Source organism: Cariama cristata, unplaced genomic scaffold (genome assembly GCF_000690535.1).
Source record: "Cariama cristata isolate BGI_N322 unplaced genomic scaffold, ASM69053v1 scaffold6396, whole genome shotgun sequence".
Classification (NCBI taxonomy): Eukaryota; Metazoa; Chordata; class Aves; order Cariamiformes; family Cariamidae; genus Cariama; species Cariama cristata.
This window is the reverse complement of record NW_009621446.1, coordinates 1,916-21,518: the sequence shown is the minus strand read 5'-3', so window position 1 is coordinate 21,518 and position 19,603 is coordinate 1,916. Positions and strand designations below refer to the sequence as shown.

The 19,603-nt window shown below is 35.3% G+C and overlaps 1 protein-coding gene across 1 annotated transcript; it reads left to right on the top strand.

The window, feature by feature from the left end:
- Nucleotides 1-924: 924 nt before the first annotated feature.
- Nucleotides 925-18,128, top strand: VEGFC (vascular endothelial growth factor C; the record flags this gene model as incomplete). The annotated part of the gene is made up of 5 exons (XM_009701959.1): nt 925-1,138; nt 3,010-3,200; nt 13,045-13,196; nt 17,368-17,477; nt 17,798-18,128. Coding segments are annotated over 5 exons (998 nt in total), but the record flags the coding sequence as incomplete, so codon positions are not given.
- Between the last annotated feature and the right edge of the window lie 1,475 nt (nt 18,129-19,603).

The window sequence follows — 19,603 nt, the reverse complement described above, 5'->3', positions numbered from 1 at the left end:
CTCCTTACTGCCCTTCCCTTTGGGAAGTCAGCAATTCATGGATGAGAAGGGTGGGCAAGGAATAACAGTAGTCCTTTGGTGCAATATGTTGTTTCATCTGAGAAGACAAAGGAATCTTCCAGGTAAGTGAGAAACTAGAATGTTAAACTGAGTCGTAGTCTTTTAGGAAAATACAATTGCAATGAGTTTGCGTAAAAGCCAGCAAATAAGAAAGCAAGATTACAGGATTTGAGACTACTCTTGAAACAACAAGTTAAGGAGTGTAGTGCTTGGAGTCCTGAAGAGTTTCAGTTGAAACTCTTAGCAGTGAGGGAGTGTGCAGTTCAGCTTCTTAAAGGTACCAAAGTCCTTGGCTCCTACTGAATGAAGGATTAGTGCTTTATAATAAAATTTGCTTATTAAGATTTTCCCTGAAAAGGTTCAAAATAACATGAATTATTTTCTTCTTTTTTCTAATTTAACTGGTTTTGCATTTTTGGGTGTTTCAGTTTTCCTGGACAAAGGGAAAATGGGCAAAAATTTGGTATTACTTTAAAAGTACGTGATATTAAATAACATGAACATCATTTAAGTATTTTGGCGTTCAAGCATTCAAAGTGTTATCATGAAAACTTTTCATTCAGGGTAAAAATGCCTCCTTTTTTTTTTTTTAATCTGCAAGCTGTACTTGTACAGGCTTAATTCTGTAGCTCCTTTCTCAAATGTTTTGGTCTACAGGTATGATAAGGAATCAGCGGCAGAAGCAAAACATTTCACTATTTGTCAGTATAGTATTGTTGGCATTGACTGACAAAAGCAGTTTTTATAACGAGGACCTCTTTGAGCACAGCTTTATTTTACAATGTATGAGTTGTTTTTCAGGCTAGTTTCCAGCAAACCTTATGTAATAGAGAAAGTAATTAATCTTGAATGTTACTTTGACAGGCTCATGCAAGCAAAGACCTGGAAGAGCAGTTGCGGTCTGTGTCCAGTGTGGATGAACTCATGACAGTACTTTACCCAGAATATTGGAAAATGTTCAAATGTCAGTTGAGGAAAGGAGGTTGGCAACACAACAGGGAACACTCCAGCTTTGACACAAGATCAGATGATTCCCTGAAATTTGCCGCAGCACACTATAATGCAGAGATCCTTAAAAGTAAGTACAGAACACAAAACGCATTCTAACACGCAATAAATTAAAATCTGAAGGCATCTCAGTTGCGTCAAAAATATTTTAAAAGCTAAACATTGTCAGTAAACCAGCCTCAGCAGTTTGATTTGATGTTGTGTCTATAATATAAAATCTTAGACAGTCAACATTCCATAATTAAATAAATTGCTCCGTAGATGTCTTTTCGGTACATCCATTTTAAGTAGGTATAGACTGCTTTCTCTGCTCAGTAGATACAGGAAGTTAAGTGTTTGTCTTCAGGTATAAGAAATCCTGCTTTGTAGAGGCTGTAACAATTTTGCAGAAAGCCAAGAAGGCACTAATAGTTGGATTCATTGGACTGTTTTTGCTCATTTTCTGCAATTACTTCATGACTGGTAATGGTTTCTTCTCTTACGTGTTATTGCTTTAGGATGCCAAATAATCCACTTGTAGCTTTTTCCTGTTACAAGAGGACAGTTGTCATGATGTTATGCTCAAACAAGAGAAAAACAGCTTTCAAACAAATATGTCAATACCTCTTAGTGTTTCAGATGGCCTGGTACACATTAGATGAATTCCCATTTTTACTGAATAGACTAGCAAAAACTGGTGCCAAGAGAGAATAAAGGAGCCTGTACTACTGGCAAGTCTCATGGCTGTTTAGTGTAAGATTGTATTTGGTAAAAGGCTGTATAACACGATGTAAAATGTATGCCCAAATTAGCGTAGGTAATCTGGGCACAAGTATCACCTTTCAGATTAAATCATACGGTGTATATAATTGTTAAATAATATCCTTTTGCTTTAAGTTATACTCTTGGAGTTAACAAAGTAAGATGTATTAAAATTAATTTCACATTAACTGTGTAGGCATCAAATTTAACGTTTCTAATATATAGTAGCCAAGTGAAGTACTGTGTGGGACCGGATAAAATTACTTTGCGGAGATATGCAGCACTACTTTAGACTTCACTCAAGGTGAGACTCACTCCAGTCAGAGCAGAAAGGACATGTACAGCTTGAGCTGCTGGCCAGCAGGTTGAGGGAGGGGATTCTCCCCCTCTGCTCTGGTGAGACCCCCCCTGCAGTACTGCCTTCAGCTCTGGTGCCCCCAACAGAAGAAGGACATGTACCTGTTGGAGCGAGTCTAGAGGAGGCCACGAAGATGATCCGAGGGCTGGAGCACCTCTCCTATGAAGACAGGCTGAGAGAGTTGGGGTTGTTAAACCTGGAAAAGAGAAGACTCCAGGGAGACCTTGTTGCGGCCTTTCAATACTTAAAGGGGGCTTACAAGAAAGATAGGGACAAACTTTTTATCAGGGCCTGTTGCAAGAGGACAAGGAGTAATAGTTTTAAACTAAAAGAGGGTAGATTCAGACTAGACATAAGGAAGAAAATTTTTACGATGACGGTGGTGAAATACTGGCACAAGCTGCCCAGAGAGGTGGTAGATGCCCCATCCTTGGAAACATTCAAGGTCAGGATGGATGGGCCTCTGAGCAACCTGATCGCGTTGAAGATGTCCCTGCTCGTTGCAGTGGGGTTGGACTAGATGACCCTTAAAGGTCCCTTCCAGCCCAAACCATTCTATAATTCTATGATTCTGTGTCATAACATCTGCCCAGTCTTGTTAGGTTCCTTCTTAGCTCCGCTGTGACTTTTCTTCTGCTCCATCACATCACATCCCTATGAAGAAGAAAAATTACCTAGAAGTTAACACAGAGAGATGTGCATTTCACTGAATAAAGGGTATGATTCTAGCAATGCATATTCTGGTTCTAAACTTTAAAAAAGAATCCTACTAATTTACTGCAGGACAGTATTGTTTTTAAACAGTTACATTATAACACATGAAATTCCCTATAACTTGGCAGGTATTGATACTGAATGGAGAAAAACTCAGTGCATGCCACGTGAAGTGTGTGTGGATGTGGGAAAAGAGTTTGGAGCAACTACAAACACCTTCTTTAAACCCCCATGTGTATCCATCTACAGATGTGGAGGTTGCTGCAATAGTGAAGGACTCCAGTGTATGAATATCAGCACAAATTACATCAGCAAGACAGTAAGTTCTCTCTCTTATTACAGTCCGAATGCTCCTTGCAAATTCATTTATGATCATGCACATTTTAAACCTTCTTATTGCTGCTATGAGGAAGTAAAAAGATCAATTCCAGAATGCATAGGGAAAACAGCTGAAAAGATTACTGCCTGGAAGAAAGTGTTTAAGACTCTTTTCTCCCAAATGTATTCTTTTTTTTTTAGGGAGGGGGAGGAAGAAATAAGAAAAATAAATTATGATATCCCACTCTTGATTTTGAGATTATCCGTGAAACTTAATTCTATTCTTTTTTTTTTTTCTGCATCTGCCACTTGCCTGCTGCATGAGGCAAGCACTCTCTGGAAAACTAGCCTGTAATTTTATTAGTGAAGACTGTTTTAGGGCATGTGCAGACAGGATACACATTGCAAGTAAAGCCTTTTAGGAACTGAACTTTACTGTATTAAGAAATACTAGTATAATGTATCTATTTGTTTTGTTTTAATGCACCTTCCTCAGGTATATGTGTGGTTTTTACTTTTCAAGTTCAGAGCTAGCGATTAGGTAGGGGTGTGCAGAGATTACGCATCGAATGTGTGAGCTGCCTTTAAAGGAAAAGCGTACATGCATTATTCTATTTTAAGCAGCTATAACAATTATCACAATTATCTTACAACATTTCCCTCAAAAATCATGTAAAAATAGTCATACTTCAAAATGTTTGCCAGGGTATTTTGCCTTTGTTACAGTGTTTGGTAGTTTTTTTTGTTGGTTGTGGGCTTGTTTGCTTTCTACCTCATTATTCTGATACTTTGGAGAAAACTAATTTTAGTGTAAATCCTGCTTCCTTTTTTGACTAGATTCATCCAGCTGAAGATGCAGTACATATTTATAAGGAAAATACACAACTGCATAGCCAACTATAAAATCATAGCCCATGGAAATGTTGTTCCTTTATCATGAAACTTCTTAGTGCTCTCAGCCTTCTTGAGAGGGGATTAGGAAAAGGGGATGTAAAGAAAGCAGAAAAAAGGCAACTCTTTTTTCGTTTTAATACATTTTCTGTCCTCATTTCTCACCAAATCTGTCTATCTGAAATGATATATTCTACCAAGAATTTTCAATCCTAAATTTAAGCTAGTGGTAGACAGCCACACAGCACAGGAATAATGTGACTCAAATAGCTTAAACAAGGAAAACACTGATTTTGTTCAAGCCCATAGTTATCCCCACAAACAGCTGTCCTAATTCCAGTTGCTTGAAAGATGCAAATATAATTTTCACATTACAAACCAAACAATATGACTTTTTGTTTTGGCATGTATTTATAAAGTTTAGCTTTCTGGAATAAAGGATGATCGAGTTACAGAGTTGTTCCATTTAGCACAGATTTCCTGGTCTTTGAGCACCATGTCAGTTTGGGGTAAATAATCCCTTTCTGTTCATCTTTCTGTTCATATCTATTGAGTGAAGTTTTGGGGGTTTTTTTGCCTAGTAGAAAATGTTTAGTACTAAGTTTCTTTTTTAAGTTCTTGATGTCATTGGTGATGTTGTGATATGGGAGTAGTTAAAGATTTGAGAGACTCTAAAAAGGAAAGTGTTACAGGACTTATCAGAAAGAAGAAAGAGGCAATAGCATTGTTTTGTTTTCTTACCTATTCTGTAAAAGCAAGCAATTTAATCTCTGAGTTTTCTATCTTGCTTCTGCTTTCCAGTTTTATCTGGTCCTTGACAGAATGCAGTTTTTAAAAAAACCCTTAATAAAGGAAGAGAGCTATAGCTATATCTCTTCATCTGTCATCATCTCAAATCTTTTTAAAGTTATGTGACCACAGCTTGCCCTATATCAGATGAGAATTAGGAAGAAAAAAGTATTGGATTCAAGACCCTTCTGTGGAATTCAGGTACCCTACACACCTATTTTCACTACTGTTTTCCTTTTGTTTCCTGAATGAAATGAGAACAAATGGTTAGTAACCAGGCATCTTCTGTTTTTTCATAAGACACCATTTTTGTAGCTTCGTTTTTGGTGCATAAACTCTGTAAGATAACTTCATACTGTTCACCCTGCAGAAAAAGTGCTTAATGGGAAATTAACTTTTCAGCTGGAAGTCTTACTGTGAGGGCAAGCTCTAGCATTGGTTCCAGACATTAAGATCTAGAGAAAGTTGATATCAGCTTTCGTCAAAATTAATTAAAAAGAGTTAAGCATAGAAATTATTTTTATGGGGAGCAAATCATTGATTGCCAGGAGAATGGACTAGGTCAGATGTTCCCAGATTGGCTTGTGGAACACTGTGGTGGTCCAGAGAGAGGTCAATAGTTCTCTAGTTCAGGCTATGTTCCTCCTTTCTAGCTACTTAACTTTATGAAGAGAAAAATAAGAAAAATATTCTGCTTTGTAATACCACTTTTTCCACAAACACTGTTTCTGTAGTTGCTAAGGGGTATTTATACGATCATGACTAGGATATCAGACAATTTCTTAATTAAGATGTGGCACAAGGTCTATGAAAACATTTGAGGAACCCCTAGGCTAATTCATAAAATGCAGTAGAACTTTTTTGTGCTTTATCTGTGACACTGCAATAGCCCAACTTTGTAGACAAGCCCAAGTGGTGGCTTGTCTAATAAAGGTCTATGGGGAAGGTGGTTGGTTGGTTTTTGGTTTTGTGGAGTGGTTGTGTTGGTTTTCTCTCTAAGTCATTATTAATCAAAAAGCTGTTTTCTGTTTCCATGACCTTGAGTAATTCAACAGCAGTTACAAAGATTGGAACTACCTGGTGCAGCAACAGCCTGTCCCTCAGCTGTACTTTTTTATGCCCCACCTATAGGTACTTGCTTACAGGTTGAAGGGAAGCAGTGAGCAGATGTCACAGCCGTCTCATTCCATTCTTCCTCTTGGCTGGCAGGATGGACAGTGTTTTGGCTTCTTTCACATTATTTGATGCAGAGGTCCTAAATCTTCATGTTTCATGGTTACAGTAATAGTCCCTCAAGGGAAAACATTTTTCCAAGCAGTTTGAAATTAGATTTAGAGGAGCTGTTCTCACAGGAAGCAAGTTAACAGCTTGAAATTGCCATATTTGAGGGGTTCTTTTACACAATTTGAAGATGCATATGTCCCAAGAATTTTCAGTCATTTTGAACTTTACCATTTATGCCTTTTCCCCATGCATTTTTCTATGTTAGACTGATGATTGTAATGATATAGTAGGTACTATTAAGAGTGGGGGGTATATCAGTGTAATTTCCAAATGTTTTCTGTTAAAATTTCTGAAAAAAGAAAAGTGGTTCAAATATAAAAAGATAAAATAAGGAACCCAAGAATAAACAGATATGAAATGTATTATATCAGATAAGTTACTTGTTGTTGTATTATACATAAACCTTGAAATACTGTTTTTTAAAATAAGTTAGACAGAAAATAAATAATGATGACGTACCATTTTTCAAATATCTTATCTTCATTCTTTCCAGTATAGACATGTTTAGAGTTTTGAAACGGTCTTATATCCTTAGCTTAAAAATCTGTCTAGACACATTGTGCTCTGTTACACTGGTTATATCTGGCCAGCCTTACTGACACTTTAAGAAGTGCAAAGATCACGAGTGATAGAAACTGAGAGTCAATCAATTTAAGGGAAACTTGCCAAAATAAACCACGGTCCATCAGAAGAACATAACATAGTTAATGTCAGTCTGGGGAAAAAAATCATACATAAATCCTGTATTTAAAAAGTATCTAGAATGATAAGCATCCCTCATCCTGATATGAAAACAACGGTTTTGATTATTTTATATTTCAGAAGATATTGATCATAATAATAATTTTATGTGTGCTGATACAATGGATGTTGGCACATATGATGATAGTGCTTAGTAAATTAGTTTAGCCACTGAAACAAAGAAATATTTTGTATAGAAATCACCATTTTTTCTGGAAAGTATGGCATGAAGTCTTTCTAGTCTAAAGAAGGGGCTATCAATGCAGTGAATCAAAAATACGTACCCTTCTAAGGATCAATGAGGAGGAACATATGGGAAATTTTTTTTACAAGAATTCTGATAATGCTTTTGGTCAAGCATTCAGAGATTCCTGTCTGCTGTTTTGGGGGTTTTTTGTTTGTTTTTTCTTTTTAAATCATGCTGAGCTCTAGGTTGTGGACCAGACTCTGGTCCCACCCTTGTTTCTGTTCTCCACTCCAGCTCTATAAATGGCCAAAGGAAGAGCACTGCCAGTGTGGGAACTGAAAAGAGCCTACTACAGGGTGGTCTGTGGGACCACGCAGCTCTGGCCTTGCAAAGATTGCTAAAGAAATAACAAGGTTGGGAAGAAGCTGAACTGGTGCACTTGGCGTCACGGTAATTGCAGGTTGCAGAGTGCCAAAGGCAAGTCTGGCTGGGTAGAGCAATTCAGAGACACCTTTGCCTGGTTTCTTCTTGCTGAGGACCTGAGAAGTACAGTACAGAGCATATGCACTGATCTTCAAGGATTTAAAAAACTAACATGTAAAAGAATGAAAATCCAGAGAAAAAAATTGTTTGTAGTTGCACACATGATTGTAAAAGTGATCTAATTCTTCACTTACCTTTGTATTAGTCTGATAAGTTCTTTAATTGTATACCTATCTGCACTGGGAAGCAGAAAATACACTCAGAAGAAGCTGATGTTCAGGTCTGTAGGATATGCTGCCTTTTAATTTTGACTGGTGTAGTGGAACGAAGGTTAAGTGTTAAGCCTAAAGTACACCTTATTACAGATTGTGTAATCCAAATGTGTGGAGAAAAATGACCTTCCTTCCTTTTTGAAGACAAGCGTTTCAAGTTTAGCTAAGTTGAAAGACAGATATAAAATCATGGTGGTAATGGTCAATAGAAATTACAGAAAATACATATCCTTAAAAAAAAAAAAAATTTTAAAATGTTCTGCAACCAAAACTTTTTAAAAAAAATCCGTATAGTACCAATGACTGTCATGGTTTTAGTACAAAATTTCTATTTAAGCCATTTACTGTACAAGGCTTTTCACTTTTTTCATGATGGTGAAAAATGGGGAAAAAACATTTATAGTCATGCATCATCTTGTTCAATAGTAAACAACTCTAGTTTAACTACCCTGATATTAAGGTTATCCAACATACTCCACTATAAACTCTATTGTCATTCTCAGCCTAATTTTGCTATTCTTTAACAATAGAGGTTGAAATTTTCTCTGTCAGATGCCTGACTCAGCTTGATGTGTTGTTTTTAGTTTTTTGCTTTAAAACTTCAGAAAAAGTGGTGGTTCTGCTTTTTCTTACCCCAGAGTGAGAAAGAAGAGTATGTGGTTTTATCATTAAAAACAAAAATTGGGATTTTCTTATTTCATCTGAAAAAAATTTTCATATTTCCTTATTTTAGGTAAAGGATATGATATTTGTTTGTATTAGGAGTGTGTGTTTTGTTATCTTTGAGACAATCTGCATACCTTTAAGTGTTAAAAAAAAGACCCAGGAGGATAATGGAATTGTTCGGAGACTTGGATTCATTTGTAACTAGTACATTTTATAACTTGGAACCGAACAAAAATCTGAGGCAGTTTCAGATCTAGGCACCGTAACCCCATCTTCTAGGGAGAGCCTGTCATTGATACACGCATACTGATCTTGTTGGGAAGGAAGGAACCTGGTTAATCCAAAAGTAGCTGGGACAAGATGTGGGTGTGCCAGAATGCTAAAACTTATGCTGAGGACCGCAAAAAGAGAGAAGGGAAATCAAGCTCCATGGGCTGGCTGAAAGGGAAACTTTGGTTGGGCTGACGTGAGGGGAGGTTGGCATGGAGAATTGTCATATTGAATGAAAACCTAAGGAGACAAGGGCTGAACACAGTACTTTGAAGAGAAGTATTAGAAATGATGAGAAAGACTGGAAGTCCTGCCATCGGGCTTTTTGTAGCAAAATGACCTTAGAGGAGCTGAATGGCATATGTTAAGTTTTTGTGAAATGCATTAGCTATGTGTGGTTTTCAGCTGTTCTTCAGTTACGTAGAGCTTCCATTAGTATGTGTTATACACTAAGATTAACAGTGTGTTACTGACTTACATTTACAATATTAGCTTCTGTGGAAGATGTTAGGGCAGAGCTTTGACTGTTATTTTGTGTGGTTTAATTTTTTTTTTGTTATATATAATACTCTCTAGTTATGCTGTCACATACTGCTTTGATTGTTGTTTTCCACTGGTTTCCTGACAATGCAATGTTGGTAGCACAAATGTACAGGACAGCATGGGCAAGTTGAGTCTAATTTTTTTCTTTTAACTTTTGAGTATTTGCCTCTAACTCTATCAATACTCATTAAATGTACTTTAATTTGTTGTTTAATGTACCATAATTACTAACATTTTTCTGAAAACTGCAAGCAATAAAAGCTCTCCACTTTGAAAAACTGTCCTAATCCCTACTACTGTCAGATCTCGTGTCCTTCTGGGGACTGAAGCTCATTCTTTGCAGTCTTTAGTACTGAATGTCTGCCTTTAGGTATTGGTCCCTGAAGAACAAACCTGGAGGAAATGTCTTTTCCCTATTTCCTGTAGTGTGAATTAGTCTGATTTTTACTATGATTTGAAGTTGGGAAGGAAGAGAAGATTTAGGCCTCTAAGAATAAAGTAAAACTAATCCTTTACTGAATGAGGGATCAGACAGAAATATGAGCCATCTGATCTCCAAGAAGAGGAACCCATTTGGGTAATGTGGGTACCAGCAATAGTACTCACAACCAGCAATGTTGCCAGAAAAGAAGGGAGTCAAGAACAAGCCTTATACACAGATGTTATGGTGCACTTCTCATAGAAATATCCTTTCTAGATACTGACACTTGGCTGTTACGTGTTGCCAAACATGCCTTCTAATGACAACAGATATTAAACTTATTGTTCTATTGGATGAGGAAGATAAGCAAGAAATAAATTATAGATGTTAGCAAAACGAGAAAGCATTACACAAGGTCAGATCTTACCTAATTTGAAATTATTAAGATGATAATTCAAACCCAGTTTATGTGTATTGAGAGTTTATTCACTTAGACTTAAATAGCTTCATTGGATTTAGACATGCTGCTATAACAGCTGAGAGCAGAATATAGATTTTCTTTAGAATGGATTTTAAAATGCCAGAGATTATTTAAACTGAATTATTCTGAGTATTAGAGACATTTTCTATAACAGACTACTTTTCAAGAATTTATTTCTTGTGAAATCCCTTCTTGATATATTTTCAGTATCAGAAGAGAAGAATCAATATCTCCTTTTTCAGTATGCATCAGAATATAGTATCCTAATAGTATGTGCAGACAAAAGTGTAGAAAGAACAAATCAATAATTCCAACCCCAGTATTTCACTTCCATCATTTCCATTAATGAAAATAAATCTGGTTTATATTCTTTTTCAAAATGCTAGTTCATGTATCATCTTAAGCACTTTCCAAAAGTGAGGGCTAGAAATGTAATAACAAATATAATATAATATAATCCCTAACATAAATACTTGGCTTAGTTTTTTTGACTCTATGTATAAACAGTAGCTACTATTGAGTGATGTAAAATACATTGCTATTAAGAGAATTTAGTTGAACAAACTGAAGGTAATTCAATGAGGTCAGAGAAGCTAGTCTACATTGTTTAACTAGGCTTTTTTTACATTACACCGTGTTGATGGGAACTGTTCTTAGCAATATTCATCTCTAAACTGCTATCTGTCACAGCTTAAATGGAAGGATAAATGTAGATTAAGATAATTCATATTCACTATCATTTCCACTCATAATTGATAGGTTTCATGTGTTTTAGTGAGATTTCTCTCATTGCTCTCCTGAGGCCAAACAGGAGGACAGTTGGACTGATAGGGACCTCTTTTAGGTGGTTTGGAACTGTAGCAATAGTCCTACACTGCCATCTCCAGCAGTCTCAAGTCTGCTATGCTTTACAGCACGGCAAACTGATCTGCCCCGAGAACAGAGGAAGAGCAGAACATACCCTTTTTTATAGTCAGCTGCAGTTTGGTCCATGCAAAGGATCACACTTCAGCTTCTAAGTTTTATCAGTTCTCCCTGTAGAGGGTTTTTACTTCAGCTTTGGAAAAGTGAGTTCATACTGTCATAAGAGAACAGAGAAAAGAAGATTCTCTTTGCATACGTAATATTGTAATTAAGTCCATACTCTTTGTTCTGCCCCTCAATTCATATATGTCTTTTAAGAATCAGTTTTCTTACAATATATTTAGTAGAGTAAAGGCTTGTGTATCTGTAGACTCTTAGCTGTCCAGATTTTTCAGAGGTCTTAACAGTTGTGCTGTCCTTGTGAAAGCACAGCTTGTTTAAAAAAAGATGTCTTGCATATGTAGATGAGTTTTGTCACCTAATTAAAGATCAGTAGTTAAATAACAGATACCCAAAGAACTCAGTGTGTATTTTCTCAAATGTGTACTGTATGCCAAAATGAAAGCTACTTTTTATAAACATGGTCCTTTCTGTCTCTTTATCTACACCACCACCTTCCTCCTCTCCAATTTCCACAGACTAACTTATAACACAGACACATTATAACAAAACCTATGATGGCCTTCAAATAGGTGGATATTTTTAAAAGAAATTAGTAAGTACATAAAGCTGTTTTCATATAACATATTAGTATGAAAATTATAGCTCTGTGTTATGATTATTGCTCTTTTTGGATGAGGCATCTTGGTAAGATGCCTTTTGTGATTAATTTAAAGGAACTTTTATAATAGCTAAGGGTAAAGGAGCCAATATTGGTCTGGAAGCCAAAAAGGATTATAACTGTAATAAAAGGTTGATTAGAAAGTCACTTTCCAGAAATCTGTGTTGAACTTAGTGAAAACTGTGGAGTCTGGTGATAGTTAGGCATTCATTTTATTGGTACCAAATAAACTAGACATGGACTTGTGGCCTTATCTTATTAATGACTCAAGACCAAAATTTTAAATGTTATTTATTCTGCAGCTGGAGCAAGATTCCAAGTGTTAATGTGCTTTGGCTAGAAGTCTCTCTAACAAGAGAAACTCTTTTCCTGGTAGCTCCCTAGATGGATAGTTTTTTTCATCAGTATTTGAAAGATGCAAGAAACTATTTTCTGTTTTGATTTTCATTCTACATAAGTGTAAACATATACCAGTTTGCATTTTTAGCTTCTAGTGGGGAACAAACCCCACATTTAAAACAAATATAAGGGATGTGGTACTTTTTGCAGCAAAAATAACAGCATTGTAATCTGCTGTAACAGAATAAATATGTAAATATAATAATTTTGCCATTTCATTTCTTGTATGATAACACTCCCAATATTAATTCTTTTTAGTGATCCAGTCACTAAAAGATGTCAAAATTTGTTTTGTAAAATAGATACTATCTATCAGAGTTGATTTGCTGTTTTACACAAACTTTTGCAATTGTGCAACTCATGTATTAGGTTGTAGCTTACTCTGTTTTTAAATTATTCTTGTTTTTCAACTGTTTGAGGCACCTTCCAAACGTTGTTTTAGATTTTTTTAAAAGGCTGCCAATTTGAAGTCATTTACTCCAGAAAAATGAGTTCTTTGTACATTTCCCTCTTTTAATGTTAGTTTAAATGTTATAGTAAGCAAACAGGCATGTAACAGGGTTTAACATTAAAAATGTTAATTGTCATACCATAGCTATCGTATTCATTTTGCACATGATGATTATTTAGTGGTATAATTGGATATGCCACTGAATGATGGTAGAGAACAAAAACATAAACTCCTTATAGCTTTTTTGTATGTCCTTATATAATTTCAGTTGTACTGTTAATGAGCTATAAAAAAATTCTTTTCTTTGCTCTCCCTTTTGTAGTTGTTTGAGATCACAGTGCCTCTTTCTCATGGTCCCAAACCTGTAACCGTCAGTTTTGCCAATCACACGTCCTGCCGATGCATGTCAAAGTTGGATGTTTACAGACAAGTTCATTCTATCATAAGACGTTCCTTGCCAGCAACACAAACTCAGTAAGTATGAGACTTGTCTTTCCTTTCACATTATGAGCAAGCCTATATAATTAGATTTAAAATGTTGCTGGAAGCTTTCACAATCAAGATAAGTGAACTTAACTAGGCGAAGTACACGGTAGTAGTAGCAGAATGCATTTTGCAAAGGACCTAATATTGTTTTACATGAAGAGAATGTTACTAAAGTAACATTACCTTTTTACCCGGTGGATAAACTAGGGCTAGATTATTTAAAAATTGAGAGTAATGTTGTTTGTGGGGTTTGTTTCATGGAAAGAGCTACAATGTAATTAAGGCTTAAAGCAAACATCAACAAAATCATCTTCTTTAAAAAAAAAAGTAATGAAGAAAAGTTAAAAATGCTTACTTTTGCAAGTAAGGAGTAGACAGCATTTGTCTCTCAAACTGCATTTCCCCTTTTAAAACACTTTTTAAAAGGCCTGGTTTTAGGGAGTCTTTACAAATCTTTTTGAACACCTTCATATGACAGAGGTGAAAATAAAACAGGATGGGAAGGGAAAATAAAGGGTTAATTGACAGTCCACAGAATTAACGTATTGATTTGTTTGGCAATTTTGAATTAAAAAAGTCACACAAGAAATCTAGCACTGAAGCAAGTGTTATTAAAACACTCAAAGAACTCCTTCCCTTCATTTTAGAGGACTGAGTGATGATTTCATGATGTATAAATATTTAGGAGGCCAAAAATATGTAACAGACTAACAGTTGCTTTATGGAAGCATCAATGACTAGAAGCTGAACTGGAATTATTTGTAGACATTTTTAATAAGGCAAGTGAATAATACAAAATACCTAGAGATGTAAGCTGCGTCATTTTCTCTGTGTTTTCATTCAGTTAAAGTCTGGATGTTTTCTAACATGTTCCAGCTAAACAGAGAGTATATTCTATTTGAATTCAAATTATTGAATTTGTTCATCAAAACATGGATCATAAACAGTGGATTAAAAAAATGTTAGGAAATAAATCTATTAATAGTTTAATTAATTGCATAATTAACACAGTATAAAAAAATCAAACCCCTACAGTCAATAATAAAGTCAAATTATGCAACTTCTCAGTGCTTCAAGGTTAAGACCAGTTGTAATTACCAGTGCAAGAGTTTATTCTATCCAGGAAACAGCTACCTGTAGTTAGAGGGAAGTAGGCGTTCAGATACAAGATTTTGACCAGCACTCACAGGTAGCTAGCTGTCCTGTGAGTGAGGAATTGCACTTCAACAAAGGTAAGACAGAGTAGTACTAGATCAAAATATACACAGGCCTTCTCTACTGTTAAATACTGTCAATAAGTTTAAAATCTAAGGCTTTTTACAATAAAATAGAAAACAAAAACAAAACCAAACAAACAAACAAAAAAAAAAAAAAAAAAAAAAAAAAACAAAAAAAAAAAAAAAAAAAAAAAAAAAAAAAAAAACCAACAAAAAAAACCCAAACCAAACCAAACCAAAAAACACAAAAAACAAGAAAACAAGACCCAAGCTGAGTGCTTCTAGATTCTAGAAAGGAAAGGAAAGATATTTGCATATTCCTGATGGGGTGCTTGGATGCTTTTCAGAATCCCACTATGCTTTTTTAATTTGTACTAAAGTTCTCAATGTCTTTTCAACTTATTTTTCCTTTACATTTTTATTTATAGGTTTGAATGCTAGTGAAACTGTTGTAAAGCCAAAACTTGGAAATGTACTTTCTTGTCACAGTGGCAGATCTGCGTGTGTGCATGTATTTATGTGCATGCTCATTGTAACAGAAATATAGTAATGACTTTCTTATGTATTACTGAAAAGAAAAGCCTAAGAGTATAATCCCTGGGTTTAGGGTAGTAACATTTGGGATCCAATAAGATTCAAGGCTGGATTACACCATGATGCACAGGCATATGTTAAAAAGAAGAGAGAAATTACATGTAAAATAGAATACAAATAGTCGATCATTTTTTATATAAAATATATTTTCTGCTTAACTTTATCCTGAGAATTAAGGTCTAGGTCTTTGCCTGTTCTCTCACTTTTTTCCTTTTTTCCCTTCTAAAAAGTAGTAGCTACTTCTACATACTTGCAGAGCTGAGGCATGTCAGTTCATGTTAACCACGGTTTCAGAATAACTTCTGGATTAATGATATCTTAAGTTGTGCTCTTCTCTATTTATATAGAACATCATCAAGACGTGCAACTGAGTTAGAAAATTGTCACTCTGTTTTAGAAGTTTAGCAGTTTGTGATAGGGGGAGCAGAGGGGTCTTCAATATATATAATTCAGATCAAATCTCTATGGTGACCTTTTTTTCCCATGGTTTGTAGGTAGGCACTTACAGAGCTGATAAGCATATTTTAGATGTGGTTTGGATGTATGTTGTACATATGAAATGCTTCCCCCTCTTCTGAATTATCTGTCCTGACACCGACAGGTAACAAATGGCATGATGTTGTTTTTTTTTTTTTTTTTTTTTTTGTTGAGTTGACACTGATTTGGAAAGAGGTAGTGGAATTTTCTGTGAAGCGGTTTTCCCGCTGATACTTTTTTCTAACCTTTCCGAACTTTCCTAAAATGTTGCAATAAGTCATTTTAAAATTTCACACATATCCCCCCATGATTTTCTGTACTAGCAACCAAAGTACAATTTGTAAACAAGCAGTTCAAATTCCTTTTTGTGTCTCCAACACTGATGTTGAAATACATAGGGCTCTCTTCAAGTTCTGATAACTTGGGGTTTGTATCAACATTGATTTCTCCTGGGTTCATGTGCACTTGGTGTTTTCTTCATACTGTCACCCTGACTTTCTTCTTAGTTAGTTTTAAACGCTCCCGGCTAAAGCCAGGCTGCTCCAGGTAGGAGTTGGTTGGTTTTTTTTTAAAAAAACCAGAATACAATACTACATCCGTAAATTATCCGTACTATTTCTCAGTAGGCAGGCAAAAGGACGTACATGCCAAGCGAGGGAGCAAGAGTGAGATCATTAGTGAAATAAAATCAGGAAACACCAGCTTGATAAAACATGAGGCGATGCAGGGTGATGTTAAACTGCAGCAGTCTTTACAAGCAAAGAGTCGTTTAATGTGGTGAAGAGGAGTGGTATAATTGAATGATGATTGCAGAAGAATTTCTCAGCACCTGCATTTTTGAATGCATGACTAATGGTGCTCAGGGGAATGAAAAGTACTTAAAATGTGTAATGTATGTGCTGCCTTAACAGATGAGGATTTTAGAAATACTACAGAAGCAATGAATAAATGACACAGCCTGGATGCATGAAGTTAGGCATGCCTTATTAAAAGTTGTAATGTCACCTGTGGTGATAAAGAAATTGCAAGCAAGGAAGATGAGATAATACACATAAATATTCTATCTGTGGTGCACCTACTAGCTAAGCTCAGTCATTCTTTAAAAAGGCAACAGCTGCTGTTAGGATTTTTTGCTTTCTTTGGTACCACTACCTTGGCTGCAAAACTCTAGTAGGTAAAGAGCTAACCTGTTTAACTAAACTGTTAAATTGTTTTTTGTCTTTCATTCCTAAAGTGAAGAGGTATCACTCTGAAGTCTAAATCTTTAGATGCAAGAAAGCTATCCAGGATTTGAGTGACTGATGAGAAAAAGTCAGTTAATCATATCTAACTTTCACGTAAAGGGGAAAGGAATCCAAGAAGCTGATTTCATTTTAGAAATTAGAGTTTTGTCTACAGCATTTATTCTGAAACTTTTTATCAGCTATCTTTTGACATCTCTATGTGTGAAAACATTTTTGTGCTTAAAAAAACAATGTGGAATATTATGCCTGTTACCACCTATGTGGTATTTGGCACGCAAATATTTTTTATACTGGTCTATTTTCTATGTGAGGCTTACATTCAAGGGTTAGATCTGTTTCCAAACTACATTAGGAAAGTACAAATATCAGCTTCTAGAAGTTAGAGCTAAAATTTGAAATGTAAGAAGGTGTCTTCAACAAACAGTTGACAATTCCTGTAGTGGGGAGAACCTTAATTAGTAACAGATTTGATAGGAGTTAAAAATAAGATTATGAATGACCTCAAGCTCTTAGAGAGGTTTTTGTAATGGAGGGAAACAAAAGCGATCAGCACCTAAACTCATTTTGTTATGTTTTGTTTTCTCGAGTTCTTATGGTAGTAAATCAACAGTATATTTCATTCCACAGGTGTCATGTGGCAAACAAGACCTGTCCAAAAAATCATATTTGGAATAATCAAATTTGCAGATGTTTGACACAGCACGATTTTGGTTTCTCTTCTCACCTTGGAGATTCTGGTAAGCAGTTTTGCTTAAAAGATTAAAAATAGTTCCATGTTTTGATTTATTAGGTAAATCAGGAGAAATTAGTAATTAAATTAATGAAATGAATTAGAGAAATTAATCAGGAGGTAAATTAGGAGAAATTGAAAACATTAAAAGTAAGTAGTTGAATCTTTTTCTTTATCATTACTGGTTGTTGCCTGCCTTTTGACATACGCTTGTTCTTAAAACACCTTAAAAGATACAGATTTGTCATCATTTCTTCACTTAAAAATAGGTGAATGGGTAGACACAAAATTCTGATTAATTGTGCAACTTCTCTGCTGTATTTCTAGACACATCTGAAGGGTTCCATATTTGTGGACCGAACAAAGAGCTGGATGAAGAAACCTGTCAATGTGTCTGCAAAGGAGGCATACAGCCCTCAAGCTGTGCACCTCACAAAGAATTAGACAGATCATCATGTCAGTGCATGTGCAAAAACAAACTTCTCCCTACATCCTGTGGGCCCAACAAGGAATTTGATGAGGATAAGTGCCAGTGTGTATGTAAAAAGACCTGTCCTAAACATCAGCCACTGAATCCTGCAAAATGCATCTGTGAATGTATAGAATCTCCCAATAAATGCTTCTTAAAAGGGAAAAGGTTCCATCACCAGACATGCAGGTAAAAACTCAGTCTTTAGCCCTTTCATTGTATTTAAGGTATAAAATTTTGGGTTGTGTCATTAGCTGTCTTGTTGAATTGCTTTGTATTCTTAAGTTAACAGTAAGCCTCTCTTCAATTCAGTTTTATCTTCTATGACTTTTATCATCTCTAAGAGGAAAATATTAGGCAGTGTAAGTATTTTAAAGCACATTTAGTTTCTTTTACTACTACTTTATGCGATTTCTTTTTTCTGTTCATGAAAATGAGCTGTAAGTTCAAGCTCCCTGGTTTTTTATGTTGCTTAAAAGCCTACTCTTTTTTCCCAAAGAATGGAATACTGCAATTCAATTGGAATTTCAGAGGTTAGTTCTGGAGATACCATCATTCATTTTCACTTCCTAAATTTTTGCATATCCTTCACTTCACTCAACTGATACTAAAGTTTTATGAGTTCATAAAAATTCATATAGCTCTGAGTGATTTCTGTGAAAAGTAGACATATATAACTATAAAACAGACTGCCCACATTCATCATTTAAAATGGGATTTGGTCAGGAAGAAAACTCTGCCATTTCTTTATATATAGTCACAGGAGCTTTTCCTTCCACAACAGCTACAGCCATAGCAGTAGCAGTCTATGTATAAAAATGTGAATGACTTTAGGTTCTGAGAAACAAACTATTATTTCAGCTTTGTATATTTTATCAGGAAAGTTTTCCTGTAAAGTGAATTTGTCAAGACAGAAACAATGCCATTTGGACGAGAAAGGTCAATTATTTATCAGTATATGGGAATTATTTTATTATATTCATGACAAATAACAATTCCAGAACTGTTCAGGCACTGGAAATGGCAAATAGCAAATTAGGACATTTAAATGTCTGTGGTAATTTGTTGCTGATCAAAAGTAAAGCTTGTGTATTTTTTTAATATAACATGTAATCAGTTGGCATAACTATATTGTCAGATATATATACATTAGTTCATCTTGAATAAAGAATAAATGTCTAATATTAGGAATAACATCATGTTGAAGTCTTTAAAATAGGGGAAAAGAATAATAACTGGCACTAGCTGTTTTCCTATGTTTGGCCTTTTGAGTGGAATAGAAGAGTTGTTAGAAACATAAGAAATAAACTGTTCTTTAACATTCAGTTTTTATTTCAATTTTATGTTTGCAGAGGTAAAGAAAACAACCTGATTATATGAGCTTTAGCACATTACAAAGTCTTAGCACTACTCTACTGTGCACTTCCAGCAGTGCTACACATATAAACCATATGTAATTCAAAAGAATATTCACAACTGAAAAAGACAGGCATCTAAAAAGCTAAGAAATGCCATAATAAATACCTGATGCCACCTCTGTTGATTTAAAGACTTAGTATTTGAAGCAGGGAATTGAGCCCAGCTTTTCTGTGTGGTGTTGAGGTTGAATACGATAGTTTGAATCACTTTCTCACTTCCAAGGACAATATGATATAGGATGCTTT